The 23,706-nt window shown below is 36.7% G+C and overlaps 4 protein-coding genes across 4 annotated transcripts in view; all 4 read left to right on the top strand.

Moving 5' to 3' along the window:
- Positions 1 to 3,481: 3,481 nt before the first annotated feature.
- The window catches only part of LOC134826413 (U3 small nucleolar ribonucleoprotein protein MPP10-like), a 37,413-nt gene continuing 17,188 nt past the window's right edge, over positions 3,482 to 23,706 (top strand). Inside the window, exon 1 of the mRNA XM_063838775.1 lies at positions 3,482 to 3,492. The gene's annotated coding sequence lies outside the window, so the exon portion shown is untranslated. The remainder of the gene's footprint in view (positions 3,493 to 23,706) is intronic.
- On the top strand, positions 9,204 to 10,267 carry LOC134811036 (glutathione S-transferase-like). The gene has a single exon (XM_063817743.1). It carries the CDS (start codon positions 9,209 to 9,211, stop codon positions 9,857 to 9,859), a length of 651 nt encoding a protein of 216 aa, XP_063673813.1. The 5' UTR covers positions 9,204 to 9,208; the 3' UTR covers positions 9,860 to 10,267.
- LOC134826419 (glutathione S-transferase Mu 2-like) lies at positions 10,505 to 11,295 on the top strand. The gene has a single exon (XM_063838781.1). The coding sequence runs from the start codon at positions 10,607 to 10,609 to the stop codon at positions 11,159 to 11,161; it is 555 nt and encodes a 184-aa protein (XP_063694851.1). The 5' UTR covers positions 10,505 to 10,606; the 3' UTR covers positions 11,162 to 11,295.
- On the top strand, positions 12,625 to 13,578 carry LOC134826418 (glutathione S-transferase Mu 2-like). The gene has a single exon (XM_063838779.1). It carries the CDS (start codon positions 12,635 to 12,637, stop codon positions 13,283 to 13,285), a length of 651 nt encoding a protein of 216 aa, XP_063694849.1. The 5' UTR covers positions 12,625 to 12,634; the 3' UTR covers positions 13,286 to 13,578.

The following is a 23,706-nucleotide window of genomic DNA, read 5'->3' as shown; positions in this document are numbered from 1 at the left end:
CTTTTAGAGCGTATAAAATCTATATTATATGCTTGAAAGGTATTAAATTAAGCTTTGCACCCTTGTCCCGTTTATTTATTGATCATATTACTGCAAGGCCTTTGAAGTTTGAATTATGTCACTTAAATTGTACGTCAGGGATCATTAATACTTTGCTTATCTCGATGTTGTCTTGATCACTATGCTGCCCGTTTTAATATTATAACATTTTTGATACAAATAAAAGTCATTAAATATTTATTTCTACGATTTTGAAGGAAACTCTGGTGACAAAACTGACAAATACTGATGAACGATTAGGCTATTGGCATTAAATACTTTACAAGGATGACAGATTAACATACAACTTTTACCACAATTCTTTACTATTATATTATATACATCTTACTAACTACAAGTTTGTTATTCTCGTAAGTTTCGCATCTATTTATTATATTATACAGTATACTGTTTCCCCTTTAATGATAATCTTCACTATCTAACTAACGCAACCAACGAATTTAACCAAGAAGGCAACTTCAAAAGAATATGATAATATTATGCGTTTAATACATTATTTGTGCTAATTAAGTGAAAGAAACTTAAAACACCTAGTAGCCTTTAGAGTTAACCATACCAGGTCATCTTTAAGATTAAGGAATGTTTTTGATCTTTTAAGAGCTTGACGCGCAGATAACAAACTTCCAACGATCTTCTAAGTTTCGAGATAATTAGATTGACTAAAGATTTGATTCAAAGAAGTTTTGGTAATATTACTAATTGCAATTTTGGCAATGATCCAAGAAGGAATTCTGGCTGTGATTCAAATTGCAATTTACGTTGATTGTAGCGATAATCTTTAGCAATGTTTAATTTTCATTGTAAGTATTGCCTTATCTTTACATTGTGTAGCCCTCATAGCCCTCATATCAAGTTATGTGCAACAAGTTTAGTTCTTTCGTGCTCTCGCCAACTCTCTTTTTAAGACTTTTTTGCTCTTGCCTATTTTTCCGCCGTCTTTTTAATTACTTATTTGTTGATGTTATTAAGTCGGTGAGCAGATATACCTACTTCAAATACCTAAAACTGACCTCGTCAAAAGGCTTACGAAATTTTGCAAGAATCCCACCCAAGTAGTTGCACTTATATACTGGCCCGGCCCTTGTTGTTGCCACATTGATTTAACCAAAATTTGTTGCTGAATCTCACATTTTTCTGTAAATTTCATGTCCGAGAACTGTCGAACGATTCTTTGGTTACTCTCCGTTTCGTATTAAAAATGTGATTCGTAGCTATCTTAGTTTTGCTCTTTGCTCCAGCAAAATTAAAACTCTGGAACTTTTCCATCTAATGAGATTGCATGCCATGCATGGACGGATAGTTGGTACTGTCACAAGATTCCGAGATAAACAACAGAGTAGCGACAAAAAAATATACTGACAGAGGAGAAACTCTACGTCCCACATTTATGTAACCTACATTCACATAACCTACATATTCACATAACCTACATATTCAAGCTTCTTGATTAAATGAATATTCCCTCCGACGAAAATATAAGGGCCAGCCAAATATGGGCTGATAAGGTATCAGATCGAAATACAGGGTGTTAGGGTCCGTATGTACACACTACACATGTTATTACTGCTTCTAGGCTATGGTCGTAAATATATTATTCAGCATAAAATATGGTATGGTGTGTACTCATTTTATTTTTATTATTATTATTTTTCTATTTCCTACTTTACCCTCTACTCCCTTAGTGGGCGGGATTATTGATGGTAGTTTAGATTGGTGCTGTTTGGTGAGTTGTTGGACATAGCACGTCTATATTTTAACTCCATATATATTATGATAACTAATAGTTGTATATTTATAAGCTAACACTACACCGTGCGAAATGCTTAAACAAGGTACAAATAACACTACTGTTGAAATGCCGCCGCTGCTACCTTTATTGTTGTCTTTTACTCAGTTTGTACTGCTCAATATTTCAGAGCCTTATTTTAAAATTGGTTTCAATGTTTTGTGGAACATGACCTATCATTTTCATTAAAATAGCTGAGGCATTTCATTGATAATCCTTAACATTCATCCGAACATTTTACTATACAATTCAGATCTTGATTATAAGGTATCGATATTACGGACCATAATTTCTGCAACTGCAAAGTAACGTTACATACGTTGGCCTTTATAGCTCAGTCACTGATTGCCCGATTGAGGTAATTTATTTCGGTATGATTTACTATCACCACTCATTCAAGGAATATGTTAAATCAAAGAATATTCATGTTCATTTTTTTCAAATGAAGGTTCATTTTCGCATTTATTTTATCGATTGAGTAATCGGATCGAGCCAAATTGTATTGGATTTTGTTTGACCATTCAAATTATATTTGCCCTGAAAAATGAGAGTTCTAGCTTCTCAGATGTTACATACATGTTACATGGCGAGATCTCCATCCAAAAGGATTAGTCTGCGTCGACTGCGTCATTACTTTGTATTATACAACTTCGGCGGGTAACATTTCTCCATCCCTTTCGGTCTGCAGCTAATCTTCTCATACAATCAATCGTGAGTCCATTCCGATCCAATCTCTGCTCAGCATCCTCAATAAATACATCATTTAGGCTCTTCCTAGGCCTGCCTCTTGACCTCTTCCCATGCTTGGGTTTCCATTCAAGTAAATAGTTGGGTAACCGATCTTCAGGCATTCTACTGACATGTCCAAACCAACGCAGCCGTTTTGTTGTTATTATGTCAGCAAGAGCAGTTATTGATGCCCTTCTTAAAACATCCTCATTACTTACTCGATGGAACCACCTCACTCTCAGGATTCTTCTTAAGCAGTACTGATGGAAAGACTCCAATCTTCTTGTCTGCACTTGAGTCGTGTTCCATATCTCACATCCATAGGTCAGAATGGTAAGAACAGCTGCGATGTAGATTCGCACTTTGTTGTTAATGCTTATGTTCTTATTCTTCCAAATGTTGTTGAGTTGGTTAAAAGCTCCAGTTGCTTTTCCAATCCTGACACTTATTTCTTTATCAATCTTGCCATCTGATGTAATTTTGGCACCCAAATAAGTGAATTGAGTGACCTGCTTTGCAGAGTTTCCATCGACAGTTATATCTATGGTCCTATTCTCTGGGAGTGGGTGCTGCGATGTATCTTTCCCAATGACCATGATCTCTGTTTTCTTTGCGTTCATCTTTAAACCCCCGAGCCCACAGTATTTCTCAGATGTACATACGTTTAAATATAAGTTATGGGAAGTTATATAATTAATGCTTTTCAAACAAAGTTACAACGAATTCTTCATGTAGTGCATCCTGGGTTTGGACAGGATATGCCCGTTTAAAATATTTCCATCACGTTACATTACATAATTCTCAATAAATGTAGGTAATAGATTTGTAGTGTTGTAATTAGCTTAAAGTTAAAACTAAACGAGACGATGATAAGTTATAGCAACTCCTCATCGTCTCGTAAGTGGTCATTTATTGACGTAGTCAGTACTTTACTGTATTTCTTCGCAGCAGCGGCGACTATCAATATTTTATTGCAAGTTCTTAAAACATTTCAAGTTTAACATACAGGCGGGTTTCATCAATATTTTATCAAATTGTCTACACTACACACCCTGGCCTGGTACAAGTGGCTGTTTGAAAAAAAATCACAATTTTAATTAGAGACTGCCGAGTGTGACATTACTTATCTTACATTATATTCTTTGATAACCCAATTTGCTCTACTCTCATATCAATCTGGTGTGATTTCATGAATTCATGTTGTGGTTTTACTTTATTTAATTTATATCGACTTTTGCAACGGTTAAATGTGGGACCTTGTGTTAGAACAAGAATACTATTATGTGTGTGACCACTGAGTTGTGACCCTGGTGCCACATCTTCACTCCAAAATATCTCCTTAAAAGGGGAGCGTTCTAAGAATCCCCAGACAGATTGGGTACGAAGACAAGTTGCCGTTCCCATTCATGTTCGCTAATAGTAGTCTAAATGGCAAAATGCAGCAAATATTATACTTTACCGGAAGCAAGGAACGTGCGCAAGATCGAAATTAAGATCAGCGGTTAATACCGATTTTAAGAAAATAAAAACATACCACCTACCTACGCAAAGAAAAAGAATTTCGTGATTGAATTAGGCCTTGTATATCATCGACCTCTTAAAATGAAAAGATGGAGTCATGTACACCATAAACTGTTCGTGATGATTCGTTGATGACCTCTTGGTATAATACTTATGAAGCACTCAAGTGGACATACAACCGAAATTTCCGCAATTAAACTAATAGTGTTATTGCATAATTTTACGTGTCCTATTTATGATGAATATGAATCAAACAATAAATTAGGTCGATACAAACTGACAGTGAACTAAAAACAGAGGTTTTATTCTTGTGGAAATCGTCCTGGCTTTTGATAGGTTCCCGGGATTGAGCATGACTGCTTTGACTGGATCTTTGCTCAATCACGTGACCCTCTTGAGAGGCAATGGGCGTCGCACAATAAATATCATCAATGAGTTAGCCACTTGGCATCAAGTGATGTTACCTCGTGGTAAACTAAAACTAGCAGCATAGAAGCAAGATAAAAATGAGCAAGATAAAAACCAGCCGTTTATTTTCAACCAATCGTCACGAAGATAGACAATCGTGTGACCTCTACCCGACCCATGAGCATCAAGCATCTGGGAACGTGTCACCTTGATGCTTCCTCTCACCTTATCTTCATATCTTGCTTATTCTGTCGAATATAGGAGCCTGTCAAGATAAATTCGAACTATGGTCTATGATCCTGTATTATTATTATATTATGAGATCGTGTGTCATGCAGTTCGATCACACAAGTAAGGCTTTATTATTTCGCTTACGATGGACCGAGAATCACGTGGGCTATTTAGGGCAATAGGTCAGCAGGGAATGTAAATAAATTCCTTTTAACCAGGTCTCTTGTTTACAATCCGTGTCAAATGGAACGCAATTATAACCTTGAAAAGATGATACAATTGTTTCTTGACTGGTTGTTTGCAAATTTGAATTCTATAGTTAGCCAGTTAGACTAATTAATTGTTTTTCTAGTCCTTGTGTTTTTCTAGTACCTGTGGTTTCTCTAGTTCTCGCGAGTCATGGTAATGGCATGATGAAGACTGTTGAGTATTCACCCATATTAGTCTTCAGCTTCCTACCCTGTACATATTCCCCCGTTACACGATTAGAGGCTACAAATTAGATTACATTGCAGCACTGGCAGTCCTTACTCCCGCATTCGTCTAGAGAGCTTCTGTACGTGGTGGAATCTTGATTTCATTTTGTTGTTGAGTGTTAATTTGATTGCTTTAGTTTGTATCTGTTGTAGGTACAGTAAAGTCTTGTTAGTTGTCTGTATCCCTCGATAGATTCGTCGTTGGTCTGCGGCTATACTTGCAGCTAATCCACGTGTTTTAGTGTTTTGGCAGTGAATTTTTGGTACGTGACAGCGATTCTGGGAGGATCTGCAATACTTTTGGCTAATCGCAGTCATGTGTCGCCTTTAAGAAACCAAGTCTAGCCAAATTCCAATGTGAACAGCGACCCGCCATAGTCCAGATTCCGGTTAAAAACGGCCAATTTTAGGGATTTCGGTACCGCTGCGTATTCTTTTCCTTGGTTGGGAATTTTAGTATTTCAAGTAACAAAAATCGGTCTAAATTTGGCAACGTAATATCGTTAGAGCGTTCACTCATTAGCGTCTAATCAGTTGTAATAATTCACGATTCTAAAGCATTAACGCAGATGCGAGAACTGGTAATGTCAGTTAATAACAATCGTGGGAGAACAAATAGTAAGTGATATGGGTTGCCCATGACACTGGCCTCAGTGCAGTAATTAATGATCATAAAGCTTATCTAATTATCCAATACACGTGCTCTGAGAGGTTTACAGAAACTTTGTAATTAGGAGCCATGGAATTTGCCAGTGTTGCAAACTCGAACAATTAATTTTAAAGACTCCACTGTAATGATATTATAATTATAATATAAATTATTATGTCAATATCACAAAATTATTGCTAGAAAATCTAAGAATAAATGTTTTATGGCATCAACATTTCATTGAATGACAGTCGTTATAATTACATAATGCCGATATTGCCTCTTATTTTTTTGACAAGCTTTTAACGTGTATCTGGCCTGGGAAACTAAGACCTGCCGATAGAACGCACGTTAAGCTCAATCATGTTTTTAACAGATACAGCACTAATTACACGAATTGCACTAATCACTAACAGCACTAATTACTAATAGCACTAGTTACACTGTTATTTTTCACGTGCCGGTCGATCTAAAACTGGGCTGTCCCTGTCTGAAACCTTTTAACCTGACTTACCTTTCCTGGGTTTCTTAGGCTACTTTGCAAGGGCCGCCACGGTTAGTCTGACCTATCATAAACGTGTCCGACTGCTGGGCAAGTCCAGGGCGGCCGTTCTTAAAGTTCACACTGTTTTACTTGTCCTGAATTTGCGTTTTGAAACTATTGAACCTGCTCGTTACATTTTGATCTAAACATTTTTACCGTTCAGTCCTACCCGTCCTACACTCTGTTATTACAGTCCTACCCGTCCTACACTCTGTTATTACAGTCCTACCCGTCCTACACTCTGTTATTACAGTCCTACCCGTCCTACACTCTGTTATTGTACCTTGGCACTTATCCTTAGCTATAATTTGTTACGGATATATAATGTTCCATCTTCAGATGCCCAAAAATCCTCTTTGGCACCACTGAGCCTTGAAACAAAAACCATCGTCCTGGGCCTCACTTCAAAATGGTTAAATTCCCATAATACTGATACTGCTACTTTGGTAAGCGTCAGCTAACAAACGTTAAAAAATAAGCAAAGTCGTACGTAAAACGTTATTTTAAAGCATCGGCCATCATAAAGTCCTATCAGGCACAGTCATTCAAAGTAAAGACAAAGTTAAAAGTTAAGAGACAAAGTTATGAGTTCCACATTCAATACACCGCACTAGGAAACTGCACTGTGTACACAGTACATCCGTGTACATTGTGTACAACCATCTCATCTCATGCTACAGTTATGTTGACTGTGTGCCACTCATTTGCTACGTGTATACACCGACTAACTGACTGCTTGTTCTACTTTTTAACTAGCCTTGTTACTTGGTTTTTGTTATTTGTATTTCTTTTGTTTGAGAATCAAGACAAGAAACTTGATATCTATTACTCTTCCTCCCTTGTTTACTTTTCTCTACTCCCTTTCTCCTCCTTCCCCCACTCCCTCTTTCTTGCTCCCAGTCCACCAATAGAATCCTGAATCCCCCCTCTATACACTGACACGCACTCACTCACAGGAGATATTATAACATACACTGTACATACATTTCCAGTCCTGCTCATTAATCTATTTCTCTCCTGCTGCTGCTGCTGCTTGTGAACAATATTCTCTTCGCAGCTAGATCTCTGGCTTGTCATGATCATGCTCGCTCACTTGCTGTGGTGGTGTTATCTTGTCAATTGTAGGTAGTTTGGTCGATTTAAATGCAGTAGTTTGGCAGATTTACACGCGGTAGTTTGGTTGTGTGCTGACTGCCAGCCTTCTTGTGTGTACTTGATTATTAGTTGTGTTAGGCATGTTAGTTATTACATATCAGTACTCATTATACTGCACATTCCCTGTAATCCTACCTTTCTTGCTTGCTGTAAAATATCATTTACTCCATATTGATACCGCCAATCTCCCGTATTTCCAGAGATATACTAATTTGATTTTCTGCTGTAAAGTGGTGTGGAGCATATCATGTTTCCGCGTGTAACGTTGCTCGTAATGTCCTGGAGTGAATCATGGAAATATCAGAAATACTGTGTTTCTGAAGAATCATGGAAATATCAGTAATACTGTGTTTCTGTAGAGTCATGGTTAATGTGGACTAGTTTGTTTAGAGTTTGTTGCTTGACATTGTCATTCGAGAAGTCGCCAAAATGTACACAATATCTTCATTTAATACGATATTGTGTGACCATGTGAGTGCATAATTTGTGAGTCCAGGACAATTATCTGGTTGCATAATGGACGCTATTCTTATTATCAGTACCTTAAGTGGGTTAATTGTGCCCAGTAAATATCCAGCGTCCAGTTCTCTCTGTTACTAGTTTTGTTTAACCCTTTTCTGAGCTCTTGTTCATACTTGCGGCTCCGCTCCTTGCGATTGTTCTCCGTTATTTTAAGTACTGAGAGGGGGAGAAATTGTTATTGGGCGATAAAAAACTATGTTCCATTCACAGGATAGCCAGTCACCTGGCAACGCCCGCTCATGATCCTTCTCCAAGGTCACACAAGTGTAAGCGGGGATTGAGCGATAAAACAAGTCTCAAAACCCTGGCGTGTTACTAGTATGTGATCAGTAATTAGTTAGTGTACAGTTCACATCTGTTTTACTCTACCCCAACGTTTTCTATGTATTTGTTTAGTGATATATTATGTTTATGTGGGGTAATTTATGTTATCGTCAATCAGATATAATTTTAAAAACGTGTTCTTAGTTTTTTCAAAATATTTGATGTCAAGGCCAGGTCTTCAGCTAGTAACATTAAATGTGATACCAAATGCCGGACATTTCATCACAAATCACCCGCAAATTTACCCGCGCCTTCGCCTAAGTGTTGGCACTCATGATTTATTTAAGATTTACACTGGATAACATTTGAGTGTCTAAGACGCTTTACAACTTTTCTATGAGGCTTGTACACTATCTTGCCAGCTCTACTCTGTCTGATTGCTGTTGCTCTACGTTTCGATATATCGGTTACACAACAAGTTTATTTGGTTCAGGCACTTCCTCCTACGATCGAGCTCCTGTTATCAAGTTTTGTGGTTTTGTTGCTTAAACCCTACTTCTCTACTTATAATGTTTAAAGACTTACTCGAGTACATCATCTAACCAGTTTAAGTAACCAAGCGGTACATACCTTAATGGTACATACTTAAGTACCTACTGCGGTACATGTTCTAACTAAACGGCGAATACTCGTGAACACTGGACGTACTGTGATAAAAGTTTACGGTAAATCGGGGGTTTACTGTACATGAGCGATCTTCCATTAAGATTTGGTAACTTTATAGTTTTAACTTTAAGGACGGTTATGATAAGAAATTAATAATATCTGAATTATCTAACCACATTCCACTCCAGCTAGTTAACATGTCTCTGAAGCTGTGCTACTGGGATGTACGTGCTATGGGTGAGATCCCCAGACATCTTCTCCGGTATTCTGGACAGGACTGGGTAGATGACAGGATGGGAATGGCAGATTTTGGAAGGTGGCAAGCGGAGAAGTTCACTCTAGGACTAGATCTGCCTAACTTACCCTATCTTATAGACGGAGATATCAAGGTTACACAGAGTGTGGCCGTTATCAGATATCTGGGCAGGAAATTTGGACTGGTGCCAGGAGATGACGAGAAAGATATTGTGAAGTGTGAGATGATAGAACAGGAAGCTGTTGATCTCCGTAGTGCTTTTCAGAAGCTGTGTCTTGATAAGGAGGGTTTCGAAGAGAAGAAACCGGCTTATCTTGATAGCATGGAGAAGAAGTTGGAGATTTTAGACAAGTATATCGGAGACGGACCTTTTGTACTGGGGGAGAAACTGACTTACGTTGACTTCATGTTGTATGAGTTCGTGAGTCAGATAAGAAAAATGTCGCCAGAGCGTGTTGGTACAGCTGTGAATATTGGAAGACTTCTGAATGCTATCGAGGCTCTTCCTCAACTTCAGGATCACTTCAACAGTGAGCTGTACAAAACAAAGCCAATCCATCCTCCCTTCGCTGCTTTTACAGGCTTGGAATAGAATGGAACTTTGACTGTGCCCTCAAGTTTTCATAGCATGCTGTTTAATCTACTATACGATCTAAACTATTATCTTCGTTGTCAAGTTAATACTTAATAATGATATTTAACATTTCTTTAAGTTTATTAACTTTTATCCACAGTTATGAAGTTTGTGCATGATAAGTTAGATTTGTAGATTAATAAGTTTTATAGTGTTGTATTAAGGATAATTTGTATCGTTACTTATGACTATGTGTCTTTTATTTTAGTAGCTTTTATCTGTGTATTGTTTTTAAGTTTTATTGTTTGGCTGTGTTCATATTAATTGTTATGACTATATTATTTAGATTATAAACATTCATAGTTGTTTATGACTAGATTTAGATTACATGTAGATTGATATTATATATTATTGTATTACTACCTTACATTTAGTTGCGATTTATTATTGTGTAGCGATACAAATGTCAAGTGTCAACCTCGTTAATCGGAAATTCGCATCAAATTATACTCAAATTTGCAAATAAAATGTGTTGCTTACTCATCACTTAAAAACGATGCACTTCTCGTTGTGTCTCCAGTTCATTGTCTGATGTAATTATCTAATTAATTAATTCAATTGATTCAATTAATTATCTAACCACATTCCACTCTCACTAGGTAACATGTCTCTGAAGCTGTGCTACTGGGATGTACGTGCCATGGGGGACACCTCACGTTATCTCCTCCGGTACTCCGGGCTGGACTGGGAGGATGACAGATAGCCATGGTTGATGAGGGTTTCAAGCGGTGGGCCGATGAGAAGTTCGAGTCGGGGTTGGACTTGCCTAACTTACCTTATCTGATAGACGGAGATATCAAGGTTACACAGACTGTGGCTATCTGTCGATATCTTGGTAGGAAATTTGGACTGGTTCCAGGAGATGACGAGAAAGATATTGTGAAGTGTGAGATGATAGAACAGGAAGCTCATGATCTCCGTACTGCTTTTACAAAGATATGTTTTGAGAAGGAGGATTACGAGGGGAAGAAACCGGCTTATCTTGATGGCATGGAGAAGAAATTAGAGATGTTAGACAAGTATATCGGAGACGGACCTTTTGTACTGGGGGAGAAACTGACCTACGTAGACTTCATGGTGTATGAATACGTGAGCCAGATAAGAAAGATGGCCCCAGAGCGTGTTGATTCATTTTTGAACCTTGGAAGACTTCTGAAGGCTGTTGAGGAGCTTCCTCAACTTCAGGATCACTTCAACAGTGAGCTCTACAAAACCGGACCAATCCATCCTCCCTTCGCTAATTTTACAGGCTTAGAATAGGAAAATGTTTATATCTAATGTTCTTAGAATTTTATTAGATTTTAGGGGTATATTATCATTGTATTGATTGTTTTTAGGACATGGTTTTTGCCATCGTTGTTAAGTTACTACTGACCCTTCACATGTTATCAAACTTTTTTAAACTTGTTATCTACAGTCATTACTTATGCATGATACGATATTTTATTATTAGGATAAGTTTTATTATCATGGTCTTGTAAATGTATTTTTAGAGCAGATAATTAGCTTACATCTTTATACAGTTTTAACACAGTATCTTTGCTTTGGGTTCGTGATTTCTTAATTTGTAATGGTCAGACTTTTAATTATATAAAATGTTTGTAACGCTCTTGGTTTGCATTTTATTCGCGATTTATTATTATGTAGCGTAATTGTTGTAAACCTCATTTATCGTAATTTGATGTAATATACAGGGTGGCCCATAAAAGACTACCCATCCTTATCTCTTACAATTGTAACAGGTCGCTGAGATCTTGCTAATTATTTTATTTCAGAATGGAAAAGCGCCATAACTTACGTTCTGATTAATATTTTTGCTTCAAATTTTTAGAGAATGTCATTCATAATTAGACACAACTTCGTGCCAAGTTTTGTGTGAGTCTGAGCTTGTCTGACAAAGTTAGCTCCTGATCGTGCTAGCTTTAATTTCTCACCCAGAACTGTTTACATTGGTTAATAGGAACCACAAAAAAAATCCTGGGTAAAAAAATTAAAAAACCACCGATTTATTTATGTTTCACCAATTCTATTCACCATGATGCATCGCACATTCCATGTGAGAAGAACGATATAAACAAGCAGGAAGGATCATCTGTGATAGTCCTTATCAGTTAAAATATAGAGAGAATGGAATGTCCGATGGATCATGGTGAATAGAATTGGTAAAACGTGAATAAATCGCTGGTTTTTTGATTTTTTTTTACCCAGGATTTTTTGGTGGTTCCTATTAACCAATGTAAACAGTTCTGGGTGAGAAATTCAAGCTAGCTTGCTCAGGGGCTAAATTGGTCAAATAAGCGCAGTGAAGCTCGCACTCACACAAAACTTGCCACAAAGGTTTAGCTACTTTTTATTAACATTCTGTGAAATTTAGAAGCAAAAATATTTATCAGAACATAAGTTATGCCACTTTTTGTTTTTTAAATAATTATCAAGATCTCAACGACCTGTTACAATTTTAAGAGATAAGGATGGGTAGTCTTTTATGGGCCACCCTGTATCATTATCATAGTCAGAACAATTTAGTTTTTAGATGATATAGTTGTTTTAATATAGGCGGTAAACAAGCACATAACTTTCATTCCAATATTAAGATTTATTTACAGTGCCGATAATCGAAATAGCGACTGGGTTTGGGCCAGTTTATTATATCCACAATTTTCCAATTAGACCACATGTTCAAAATAACGAACATACACCATTTCCTCACCCCTACGTTCAGGAAGGAGCAACATGACGATAACATTGGGATACTGGGATATCAGAGCGAAAGGTGAAGCATGTAGGTATTTGTTGCGGTACTCGGGAGTGGATTGGACAGACAGACGGATAGAGATGACAGAGGAAGGATACAAAAGTTGGTATTCTGAGAAGTTGGAGTTGGGGTTGGACTTGCCCAACTTACCCTATCTTATAGACGGAGATATCAAGATTACACAAAGTGTGGCTATCTGTAGATATCTTGGTAGGAAATTTGGACTGGTGCCAGGAGATGACGAGAAAGATATTGTGAAGAATGAGATGATAGAACAAGAGGCTGTTGATCTCCGCGCTGCTTTCCAAGAAATACTTAAGAAAGACCAGTTTGAAGAAAAGAAACCCGCTTACTTTGAGAACTTAGAAAAGAAGTTGGAGATTTTAGACAAGTATATCGGAGACGGACCCTTCGTATTGGGGGAGAAACTGACCTACGTTGACTTCATGCTGTATGAGTTCGTGAGCCAGATCAGGAAACTCACAGCGGAACGTGTTGATAAAGCTGAAAACCTGGCGAGATTTCTTCAGATATTCCAGGAACTTCCTCAACTTCAGGATTATTTCAACAGTGAGAAGTTGGCAGCTGAAGTCCCTATCAACCCTTCTTTCTCTGCGTTTCCTGGTTAGTTAGTTATTAATGCTACTGCAATTTTCGTTAATGATACAATGAATAGCAGAACGTAATATCATTAACTTAGCTCATCTTGGGGATAAATTATTGTTTTAGTTTTTAAGTTGTTTTTTTCTTGGTTTATATTATGTTACTTAATTTATTTGTTATTGAGATGGGTGATTTGTTGATTTATTTAATGTACATTGTAACTGTAGAATTTTTTTTTCTAACAATTTTTATTCAAAATTCATTTAAAATTTTTGTTATTTCCTGCCGGTTTAATGTTTAAGTCATGAGACTTTTCATTTTGTAGTATTTATAAATTATTTAGATTGATGTATATTTGATTGTTTTATTGAATTTGTTTAAAAATATGGACATTGTCATCTCATGGAATAGACCCAAATCTTTCTTCAGAGTGTTTTATCGATAACTCCATCAATTTAGTAGAGAAGTTCAACGCTTTTCTAAATTAGCCTATTGGTTATAATTCGCATCATCATGCTTGATTTACCTTCTAAATTTCATCCTGTTCCGGTCTATATGTGCCGGATTTTTTTTATGTGCGCTGATTAGTCTGTAGTTTTAAAATTATCGAAGGGTCAAAGTTTATATTCACCTTCCCTCCGCCTAGTGATTTATCACAGGATTCGGGAAAGGAAAAAGACTTGAAAATCGGGGTGTACGGTAAACCGTGACTGGGTTTTGGCTGTATTAAAACTTAAAAGATGTTTATCAAACCTGATTAGTGGCTACACTGATTATGTGACCACATTATTTTATAACAACCTTTTACAATCACAAGACTATTTTTCACTGTAAAATCTTTGATAGGATGTGAAGATGAAAGATGGTGCTGATGTTTATCCTAACTGCTTTAGCTAATCTCGTCAACGCTCACAACCGCACCGCTAATACTCACGACCAGGTTAGTAACCACAACAACCGCACCGCTAATACTCACGACCAGGTTAGTAACCACAACAACCGCACCGCTAATACTCACGACCAGGTTAGTAACCACAACAACCGCACCGCTAATACTCACGACCAGGTTAGTAACCATGACAACCGCACCGCTAATACTCACGACCAGGTTAGTAATCACAAAAACCGCACCGCTAATACTCACGACCAGGTTAGTAACCACAACAATCGCAACGCTAATACTCACGACCAGGTTAGTAACCACAACAACCGCACCGCTAATACTCACGACCAGGTATGTAACCATAACAACCGACCTCTAAATTATCACGATCAGGTTAGTAACCACAACAACCGACCTCTAAATTATCACGACCAGATTCATTTAACCACAACAACCGACCTCTAAATTATCACGACCAGGTTCATTTAACCACAGCAACCGCCCTCTCAATTATCACGACCAGGTTAGTAACCACAACAACCGCCCTTTCAATTATCACGACCAGGTTAATAACCACAACAACCGCCCTCTCAATTATCACGACCAGGTTACCATCACGACCACAGCTTGTAGTGATAGTTTAGCACTGATAGTATTAACATTTAACAGTCTGCAAAGCCATCACATTTACGAACATAATCTGCACTAAGCAGATTGTAAGCAGGCATGACTTGACATTAATATAATTTTGCTGGTATCAGACTAGTGGTTCTCAAACCACTATAAAAGTATATTATACTGAACATATTTCATTAAAATTGTAGATATATTATTATATGTATTAGATCAGAGGATTGATATTAATACTTAAAAACGATTCATCTCTCTCTTACCCAGCAATACCGAATAAAGTATTAATTAGTGTTGATAAGGATCGTAAAGTAGGCGAAGAAAGTTTTATTTTTATCAGTTTTGTTATTTGTATTATCTACAGGAAATGGTTCTCTCTCAAACTTCTTGTTCCTCATCATCACATGATGAGCAAAGATTTTTCAGTGTTATTGAAAAACTTACAACACTCTACCACCATCAGTTAAAATGTGTTATACAGTGGATATGTTTAAAATTGGTTTAAAGACATACTTATTCAATTTGTCACAATATGATTTGGAAAAGCTCTATTCCTAGGATGTAATCAGTTGAATGGGTACATTTATTTGGATCTTAGTATCTCTTGTTGGTCCAAATTTTGGGACCTTAAGTTTTTATTCCGTGGCCAATTTTGTAGTTCTACTTATTCATACTGATCGAAAGGCCTAGCCAAAAAAGTTTCAATTTCTCACGTATTTCACAGAAGACATGTTAATTGAGGTTGATGTCTTGGTGTCAGTAAAATGGCAACGAAAATTTATATAATAGATATATATATATATACAAATCTCCCTAAGAGATTCTCTAACCATAAGAGTCACATAAAGAAAGGTATAAGAAGTTGTAAATTAGTTAACCATTTTTTAGATATTGATCATGATTTAGATTTTAGTACCATAGCCTCCTATAATTCCTCACTTAGTAAGCACCTTTCTGTCATTATAGTAGACGCTTTAGTATTTGAGCCTAATATTAGTAAAGCAGACAAAGAAAAGGCTATGGAAGCTAGAGAGGGGTTCTACCAGACCCAATTGAAAACCCTTGAACGGTTTGGGGGTATGAACACCCTTGATAGTAACCATATACTTTTTAGTTTTAGTTTTAGTATATTTTGTAGATTTTATTTAGTTATACCATTATTCCAGAGACGTGCATATTACATTTTTTACTTAAGTATAAATTTTACAGGTTTTTTGTTGTGATTTTAAGTGATTTTCCGAGAATCAGTTATCAGTATTTAGATAAGAGATAAGATAAGAGTACATTTTTAACGGCTTTCAGTTTCTTTTTTAAATTTCAGTTCATCAGATTTTCCCACTGCTTTTAGTTTGTATTTATTCTCAATTGTATATGATTCGTATTTGTTGTAGTTACTTTAATGATATAATTTCTCAGAATTGATGTAAATAAACGATGCAAAGACTTTCGAAGATCTAATCACAACCGCTTTCTTTTATTGTGTAGAAGTCCAGCCATGAAATATATATATATAGTCATAGATATAATATCGTTTCACTTTTTATATAGTAAGATTAGTAGGTAAATAGTTGGGAGTTATAAGCTTAGACTTTGGTGTGCGAGGTTAGAATTGTCGCTTAATATCAAGATACGGTTTTATTTAACTGAATTTATCGCTAAATTATACCATTACGAGTAACGTTGTACTAAGTTGTTCGATTTGTACTTTGCAAGTGAGCTAGTGGTAAATGAAGGTCACGTTTCCTCCGCCTAATGAGGTTAAGTCTAACAACTCACAAATATTCAACCCACATTCCATACCGACAGTTTTCACCCCGACAGTATGAATTATTTCCAACGCTTTACATCATACATAGCTAAGTATACAACCTTAGCAAGTTTAACTGTTTCTTTAAAATAAAGTTACCAGCAAACCACTTAGACACAGTTAGACACGAACGCATATTATACTGGACATATTTGAATAAAATTGTAGATATATTATTACATGTTGAGATTGCTATTAATGCCCAACAATACTGAATATAACAGGTCCATGTTTAGTATTTAGTGCTGATAAGGATTGTAAAATAGGCGAAGAAAGTTTTATGTTTAGAAGTTTTTGTAGCGACTGTTCATGTTGACGTGGAATTAGATGAATTAGTGAGTAAATAGTTGGGAGTTATAAGCCTAGACTTTCATGTTTGAGGTTAGAATTTTCGCTTTATATTAGAATATGGTTTTATTTTACTGAAATTATACCGATGCGAGTTTAGTGTACATTCTTGTACTAAGTTGCTTGATTTGTCCTTTGCTAGTGGTAAATGAAGGTCACGTTTCCTCCGCCTAATGAGGTAAAGTCTAACAACTCACTAATATTCATCCTTGTCTCAGCAACCCACTTTCCATACCGACACTATCCATCCCGACAATTTCCACCAAATATTTTAAATAGTTGAACTGTGTCTAAGGACTCACTTCAAATTCGCTTCAGGTTGAGTTGAGTCTGATAATATTTGGAATATCATTGGGTGTTGTTATCATGGCTGCTATCTACGGTAAGTTATATCATACTTAACCTAACTGTAACCTTACTGTAATTTGTAGCAGAACATTCCACAGATGCAACTTATTGTTTGAAATGAAAATCTTAAATTTAAATTGGATAACAATTTCAAGTTGCTTTATTATTTTTACCTAAAATGTATTAGTGAACACTGTATATTGTTGGTCAGGTAATGCGATGGTGTGTACAGTTCTTCTAAGAGACAAGAGGCTGACAGACCACAACGATTAGAAGTTACCTGCAATAACTCAGCTACGGTTGTCATACCAACTGTTAGGCACTGGATGTTTCCATAGCAACACAATTTATGTTACATATATATAATGTTTACAAAAGACGTTTACAGTTGATTATATACAAAGTATGTTGATTGTTGAACTTTAATTAACATACTGTTTACTTAAATTTCCAGTTTTATATTAAACTTTCAATCCACATTAAAAGTGTTTAACATTAAACATTATATGAAGGTAGTTGCTATGGTGACACGACGATTTTATCAGACGAACGCGGGCGTTGCTAAATTTATAGTTTTACAGTAATTAACATTGTCACATTTGGTTTATAGAATGTTAAGTTATAATTTTCTTTATAGATCGCAGTGTCGGCGCACATTACGATTATCTAAACGATTAGTCAGAAGTGTTACAATTAATTAATGTTAAATCAGTTTACAGTATAGCTAGTGGGAATTTAAGGGTGTTGATTGAAAATTGATTAATGAATATTTTTGGCAGTGGCACCGTTATTAAAATTGTATCGAAAGTAATAATAAAGATACAAGTGCCTCTGTTACGATTTAAATTTGTTACTTAAATATAAAGATGGTTTTGTAAAGCAGCACTACCAGTATATTCGTATATTGAGGGAATTGAATGTGCCCTACACACACGTATATGACAGAGTTTATCGCATTTACAACAGTATTTACTACTACTAGTATTTACTATCATTGATTATAGATGATTGATATAGTATGAGCTATAATGAGGTGTAATCTTCACGTGTTAATTTATTACAGTTTTCTGCTCGCAGAGTAAAACTAATTGTCGGTGATTGTCAATCATTTATTAAATTTAAACGGAATAGAATTGTTTTTAACTTCTAATTTTTCTAGCGAAATCTACAATCTAACAAAAACAATTGAAAACGTCTGGATAGGACAAGATTATGGATTAGATTTTGACATATCTGTGTATGTTATTGTCGATTTCGTTTATTTTGCGGTAAGTGTTACAAGTTTTGGTAGGAAAATACTTTAACGGGTGATACTCGTAAAATATTTGTTACGAGTCCAACTCGGCGCGCGTCCTGGTAGGTTATAACTTATAAACCTACAACTTGAACTCTAACCCTCTTCCAAAATTATCACTGAATTACTCTAAGTCTAATTATAATGCTTCTCGCAACCACAGATCGGCGACATGCAAAGGATTGACATCGTCAATCAAGGCCGCGCTCAGCCTGTCATTTTGCCTAATCTTTATGTTTATGAACATGATAGCCTGAGGTCCCCAGGTAAATTTGCACCTTATTTACACTTAAAATGTAAAAGTTATTCGTCAAAAATATTGTTCAATATTGCCTTAGGAAGCCAATAAAATTTTGCGCGCAAAAAACTTTTTTTTGACAGTTTTTCGAAATTTTGACCGGGTACCATTATCAATTTTGTTATTTTATTGATGTCAACATGTGCGGCTCATTTGATGGTATTAGTAACCAGAATATCTACACTTTTAATTTAAGTTTACTTATCAAAAATTTTGAAAAACCTCAAAAAAAGGCCATTTTTTGGTCCAAAAACGGTTTTTTTCCAAACTAGACCGGGTACCATCCATTTCTAACCACTTTTAATCGATTCTACGGTCAAAAATACGTCTTTTAAGATGGGTCTGGTGATTCTAGTGTATCGAGCAGAAAATCCCCGTAAGATTCGTGCAAAGGAAAAGGCTTGTCCAAATTTCTATTGTTAATGAACTAACCTGCCAACCCGGCGCGCGCTACTTTGTAGCACTTGCCTCGTAATATTTCAAAAAGAAATAAAGCACTTCACACTTGCCTTGTAATATTTTCGAAAAGAAAGCGCGCGGCGGCGCGCGCTACTTCTAATAAATTTAGGAGAGTATCATCCGCCAATGGAAGGCGTGCTCGTAAATAAATCTATATGTATCTACACGGATAAGATACGTGATAGATTTAAATCTAATTTAATTTCGCCGATGTTCAGCTCAACAAAATACCTTTGGAAATTATTTTGTAGGCCACACTGAATCAGTCCATCATGAATTCACATTTAAACATTTAAGTAGCCAGTGCCACGTAAATATGATAAATCATCGCATTGTGGTGCTTCAGCAACCAAATTACCATCATATCATGAAAATTGTTTTGAAAATAAATATAATTATTCAAACAATATACTGCACATGATATAGCAATGACCCTATATAAAATCTACCCTTTAAGAATTAAAAAAGTTTCCTAAACAATCAAAAGTTACCCTTAGTAGAGGCTCTTACGGGCATTGTCTGATCGATACGCTATGGACCCCAGATACACCTTACTAGACGTATTTTTGACCGTAAAATCGATTAAAAGTGGTTTCAAGATGATTGGACTGACTTTTTGGGGGTAAAATTGCAAAAAACCGATTTTTGGGCCAAAAATAGGCCAAAAAACCATGTTTTTTGATATTTTGAACAAGTTAATTTTATTGGCATATCAGCAAAACTTGCATGGAGATAGCTAAAACACAGCCGCACAAGATGATATAAAAATTTGAAAAATCCCTCTATTTTTTTGGGGGTAAAAATCCAAAAAAGTGGTAAAAATTTTGACTTTTTTGCGCGCAATTTATTTTTGGTACTTATATGCTATATTTTGGAAATTTTTAGTAATATATCTTGTAATAACAACTAATTTAAATATATTAAATATAATGTTGACAAAAAAATTTATTTTTAATAAAACCAAAATTGTAGGTGCGCCGCGCATATTTTCGAAAATTTACACCGTGATATGAAAATCGAGCGCTAAAGCAAATACTGTCATATTGTCACAAGAACACCTAGGTTGTTTTTCAGTATTATTGTCGCATTTCGAAACTCCTTTTCACCCTATTTGGTTATCTTTTTGATGTGTAATTTGATTACTAACTATGTTTAAATGTTTTATTTTTGATGTGGAGTACCCATTCATATTATTTCCTATCATTTTTATCATATGCTTTTCCCTCTAGAGTCGGCTCTATTTGTGACATACCTCTTATCTTCTACATAGTTTATCGTAGTTTGTTGATACTGAATTGGTTTAATTGATACTTTACGATTACTCTGTTAGAAATGTATAGTAAGATGTGACGGAATAAGAGAAACTAAAATATTTAAATGGGTTGTGGCCATTTCAAAATATTCAATGAGGTTATATTTTTTAAATTAAAGGTCTTTCACCAAATATGACTTGAATAGTTTTTCGACAAAGTTTTTAGAAGAGCTTTAACGATTTCAAAGAATTAGCAAATTGATTGTACATCTTAGAAGCTACTACAGAGAGGCTACCCACACCAAACATAAATCCGAACATATCTTGCAGATAAGTTGGAGCCAATCCTAGTATGGATTTGTGAGATTTTGCAGTAAGATTTTGAATTCAATCCTCTTCTCTATATCCATTATCCAACCAGTAAAGATTAATCAGTTCATCCTCAAGATAGTAATGTTTATATTGCCTATCAACAGCTTTGGCTACGGCATTTTGTTATAACTGGACCTGATAGGATACAAGGATACAAGGATACAAGGATACATTTATTGAGTTCCAAAAGTGGTAATCCTGAAATAAACATTGACATCATCGGCAAGTAATGGCCTCAAAAATGATGGTCCCTTCAAGATCAAAATCAACAATAATGTTTTAATTTAGATAAGTAGGAATAATAATTTTAGCCAGTCTCGCCTCTAGTTATACTCTCTACAAGCTGACTATCTTATTGTTCCTAATACTATGAAACTTGTCAGGCTCTGTAGTTCGTTTTAGTCTCAGTTCTTCTACAAGCTTTTTATAAGCTTTTCGTTCCGTGGCAGTCCTATCAGGGCAGATGTAAACTGAGCTGTTCCCCTCCTTTGAGCGTAGTGTACTGGTGTTTCTGATCACTGGTGTTGCATGGTCAGAACTGCTCAATGTGAACTTTACTGGTCTGGATACATTTTCTTTCGGAGCTCCAATACAGCAGCAGTCCCTGACTAAAGGCTTCTCACTAATTTCATTCAGAACCTCCTCAACTTTACTCAGCAGTTGCTCGTTTTCTGATTCTGATAGACCATAAATGATTGCGTTCTTGCTTCACTCAATCTGGTTTTCTACTTTTTTAATTGCAGCGTGGATCTTCTTTGGGGCGCAAGCAGCATTGATGCTTTTTCTAACGACTGAAAAGTAGCTTTTCATCTCCGTTTGCACGGTATTCTGCATTGATTTGAGCTGTTTGTTGCTTTTTTCAATAGCCTTATTCTGAAGATCGATGATAATACTCTGATCTGAAATCTTCTCACTTTTCAACTTGTCAATTTCTTCTGCAAGAGGTATCGCCTTCCATAGCCAGGTGATACTGAACTGGTCCAATATACAACAGACAGTTTCCAACCATTCGCATGGTTTCTCTTTCGTTACTGATCTCTTGTTTATTAAATTGCAAGATTGAATTTCCTCGTACATTTTCTTGTTGATTTCACTACAAATCTCGTCTAAAACACTCCCTGGCTTTTAATAGTAGGCGCAAACATTACTAATGTTTTATGAGCGATTTCCACACCATCCCATTGAGCAGTACTATATTAGACCGAAAGACTTTAATTTGAGTTTTAGAATTATTTATATTAGTTTTAGAATCATGTACTACATTAGCTGCAGATAGTATTTAAACGGGTGGGCAACAATTAACCCCCGACAATTGTCCCCCACGACAATTGACCACCCCCCCCCCACCAACAATTATCCCCCGACAATTGACCCCCGACAATTGGCCCCCCGACAATATAATTTAATACAATTAACCCTAACCCTGACCCTGACCCTGACCCAGACCCTGACCCTGACCCTGACCCTGACCCTGACCCTGACCCTGACCCTGACCCTGACCCTGACCCTGACCCTGACCCTGACCCTGACCCTGACCCTGACCCTGACCCTGACCCTGACCCTGACCCTGACCCTGACCCTGACCCTGACCCTGACCCTGACCCTGACCCTGACCCTGACCCTGACCCTGACCCTGACCCTGACCCTGACCCTGACCCTGACCCTGACCCTGACCCTGACCCTGACCCTGATCCTGATCCTGATCCTGACCCTGACCCTGACCCTGACCCTGACCCTGATCCTGACCCTGACCCTGACCATGACCCGATCAATTGATCCCAGTGTAATTACATGGGGGTCAATTGTCAGGGGGTCACTTGTCGGGGGGTGAATTGTCGGGCGGTCAATTGTTGGGGGGTCAATTGTCGGGGGCGGGGGGTCAATTGTCGTACTAAACCCTAGATTTCGAGACAATTGACCCCATTGTAACTACATAGGGGGTTAATTGTCGGGAAGTCAATTGTCAGGGGGTCAATTGTCGGGGGGGGGGGGGGGTTGTCGCGGTACCTATTTAAACATCCAGTTTTTTGTCCTCAAGAAACAATTTCTCGGTTGGTTGACGAAGGTTTTGACTTAATCTGAAGAACAGAAATATGTTCATATTTTCATCAGCTGCTATGAAGATATGATTAACACTATCTTAATAACAAGTGAAATATGATCTCTTTTGTAAGCATATTGTCCAGGACAATTGAGGTTATCATTACATGCTCATTGCTCCTGTAGCCTTCTCTTTTAATTAGTTTTCCCAAGGTTTGACACTGGTCTGTAGTTTTTCAAGACATCTGGAAAATGATCTTCATCGATTGGGGATAACTGGTGTGATGTAAAAAAATAATTGTGGCTTATGATACCAGGGAAATGTAGGTGTCAGCTAAACCCTAGATTTTATGTTTAAATTTAAACAATGTATTTATACATTGTATTTATCATAAATATAATATCAATATCATATATATACAGTTACACTGTGTAGTGTTATCCTTTATTAAATAATTGTGGACACTGGCTGATAATCAGTGAAGGCAGAATCGTGGATTATACGTGATAACTACTGGTGGTGTTATGGCTATTAGAGGGGTGTTAGAGGGCTGGGCTATTACCGTAACAGCTTGCTACTAGTCTGGTGTTAGAGGGGTGTTAAGATTTTTGGGAGCACAGATACTTAATAGTAAGGGGGGGGGGGGGGGGTGTCACGTCCGTCTATGTCCGCTTGTCTCATAGAATCCAAAAAGGACAGGACATAGACGGACATA

This window comes from Bolinopsis microptera, chromosome 2 (genome assembly GCF_026151205.1).
Source record: "Bolinopsis microptera isolate Bmic1 chromosome 2, MBARI_Bmic_1.0, whole genome shotgun sequence".
Classification (NCBI taxonomy): Eukaryota; Metazoa; Ctenophora; class Tentaculata; order Lobata; family Bolinopsidae; genus Bolinopsis; species Bolinopsis microptera.
Note: the sequence above shows the minus strand (reverse complement) of the source record. Positions and strands in the feature narration are given on the sequence as shown.

What these genes read in the sequence shown, in the direction of transcription:
- LOC134826418 (XM_063838779.1), top strand. Translation starts at nt 12,635, where the DNA reads ATGACGATAACATTGGGATACTGGGATATCAGAGCGAAAGGTGAAGCA.
- LOC134826419 (XM_063838781.1), top strand. Translation starts at nt 10,607, where the DNA reads ATGGTTGATGAGGGTTTCAAGCGGTGGGCCGATGAGAAGTTCGAGTCG.
- LOC134811036 (XM_063817743.1), top strand. Translation starts at nt 9,209, where the DNA reads ATGTCTCTGAAGCTGTGCTACTGGGATGTACGTGCTATGGGTGAGATC.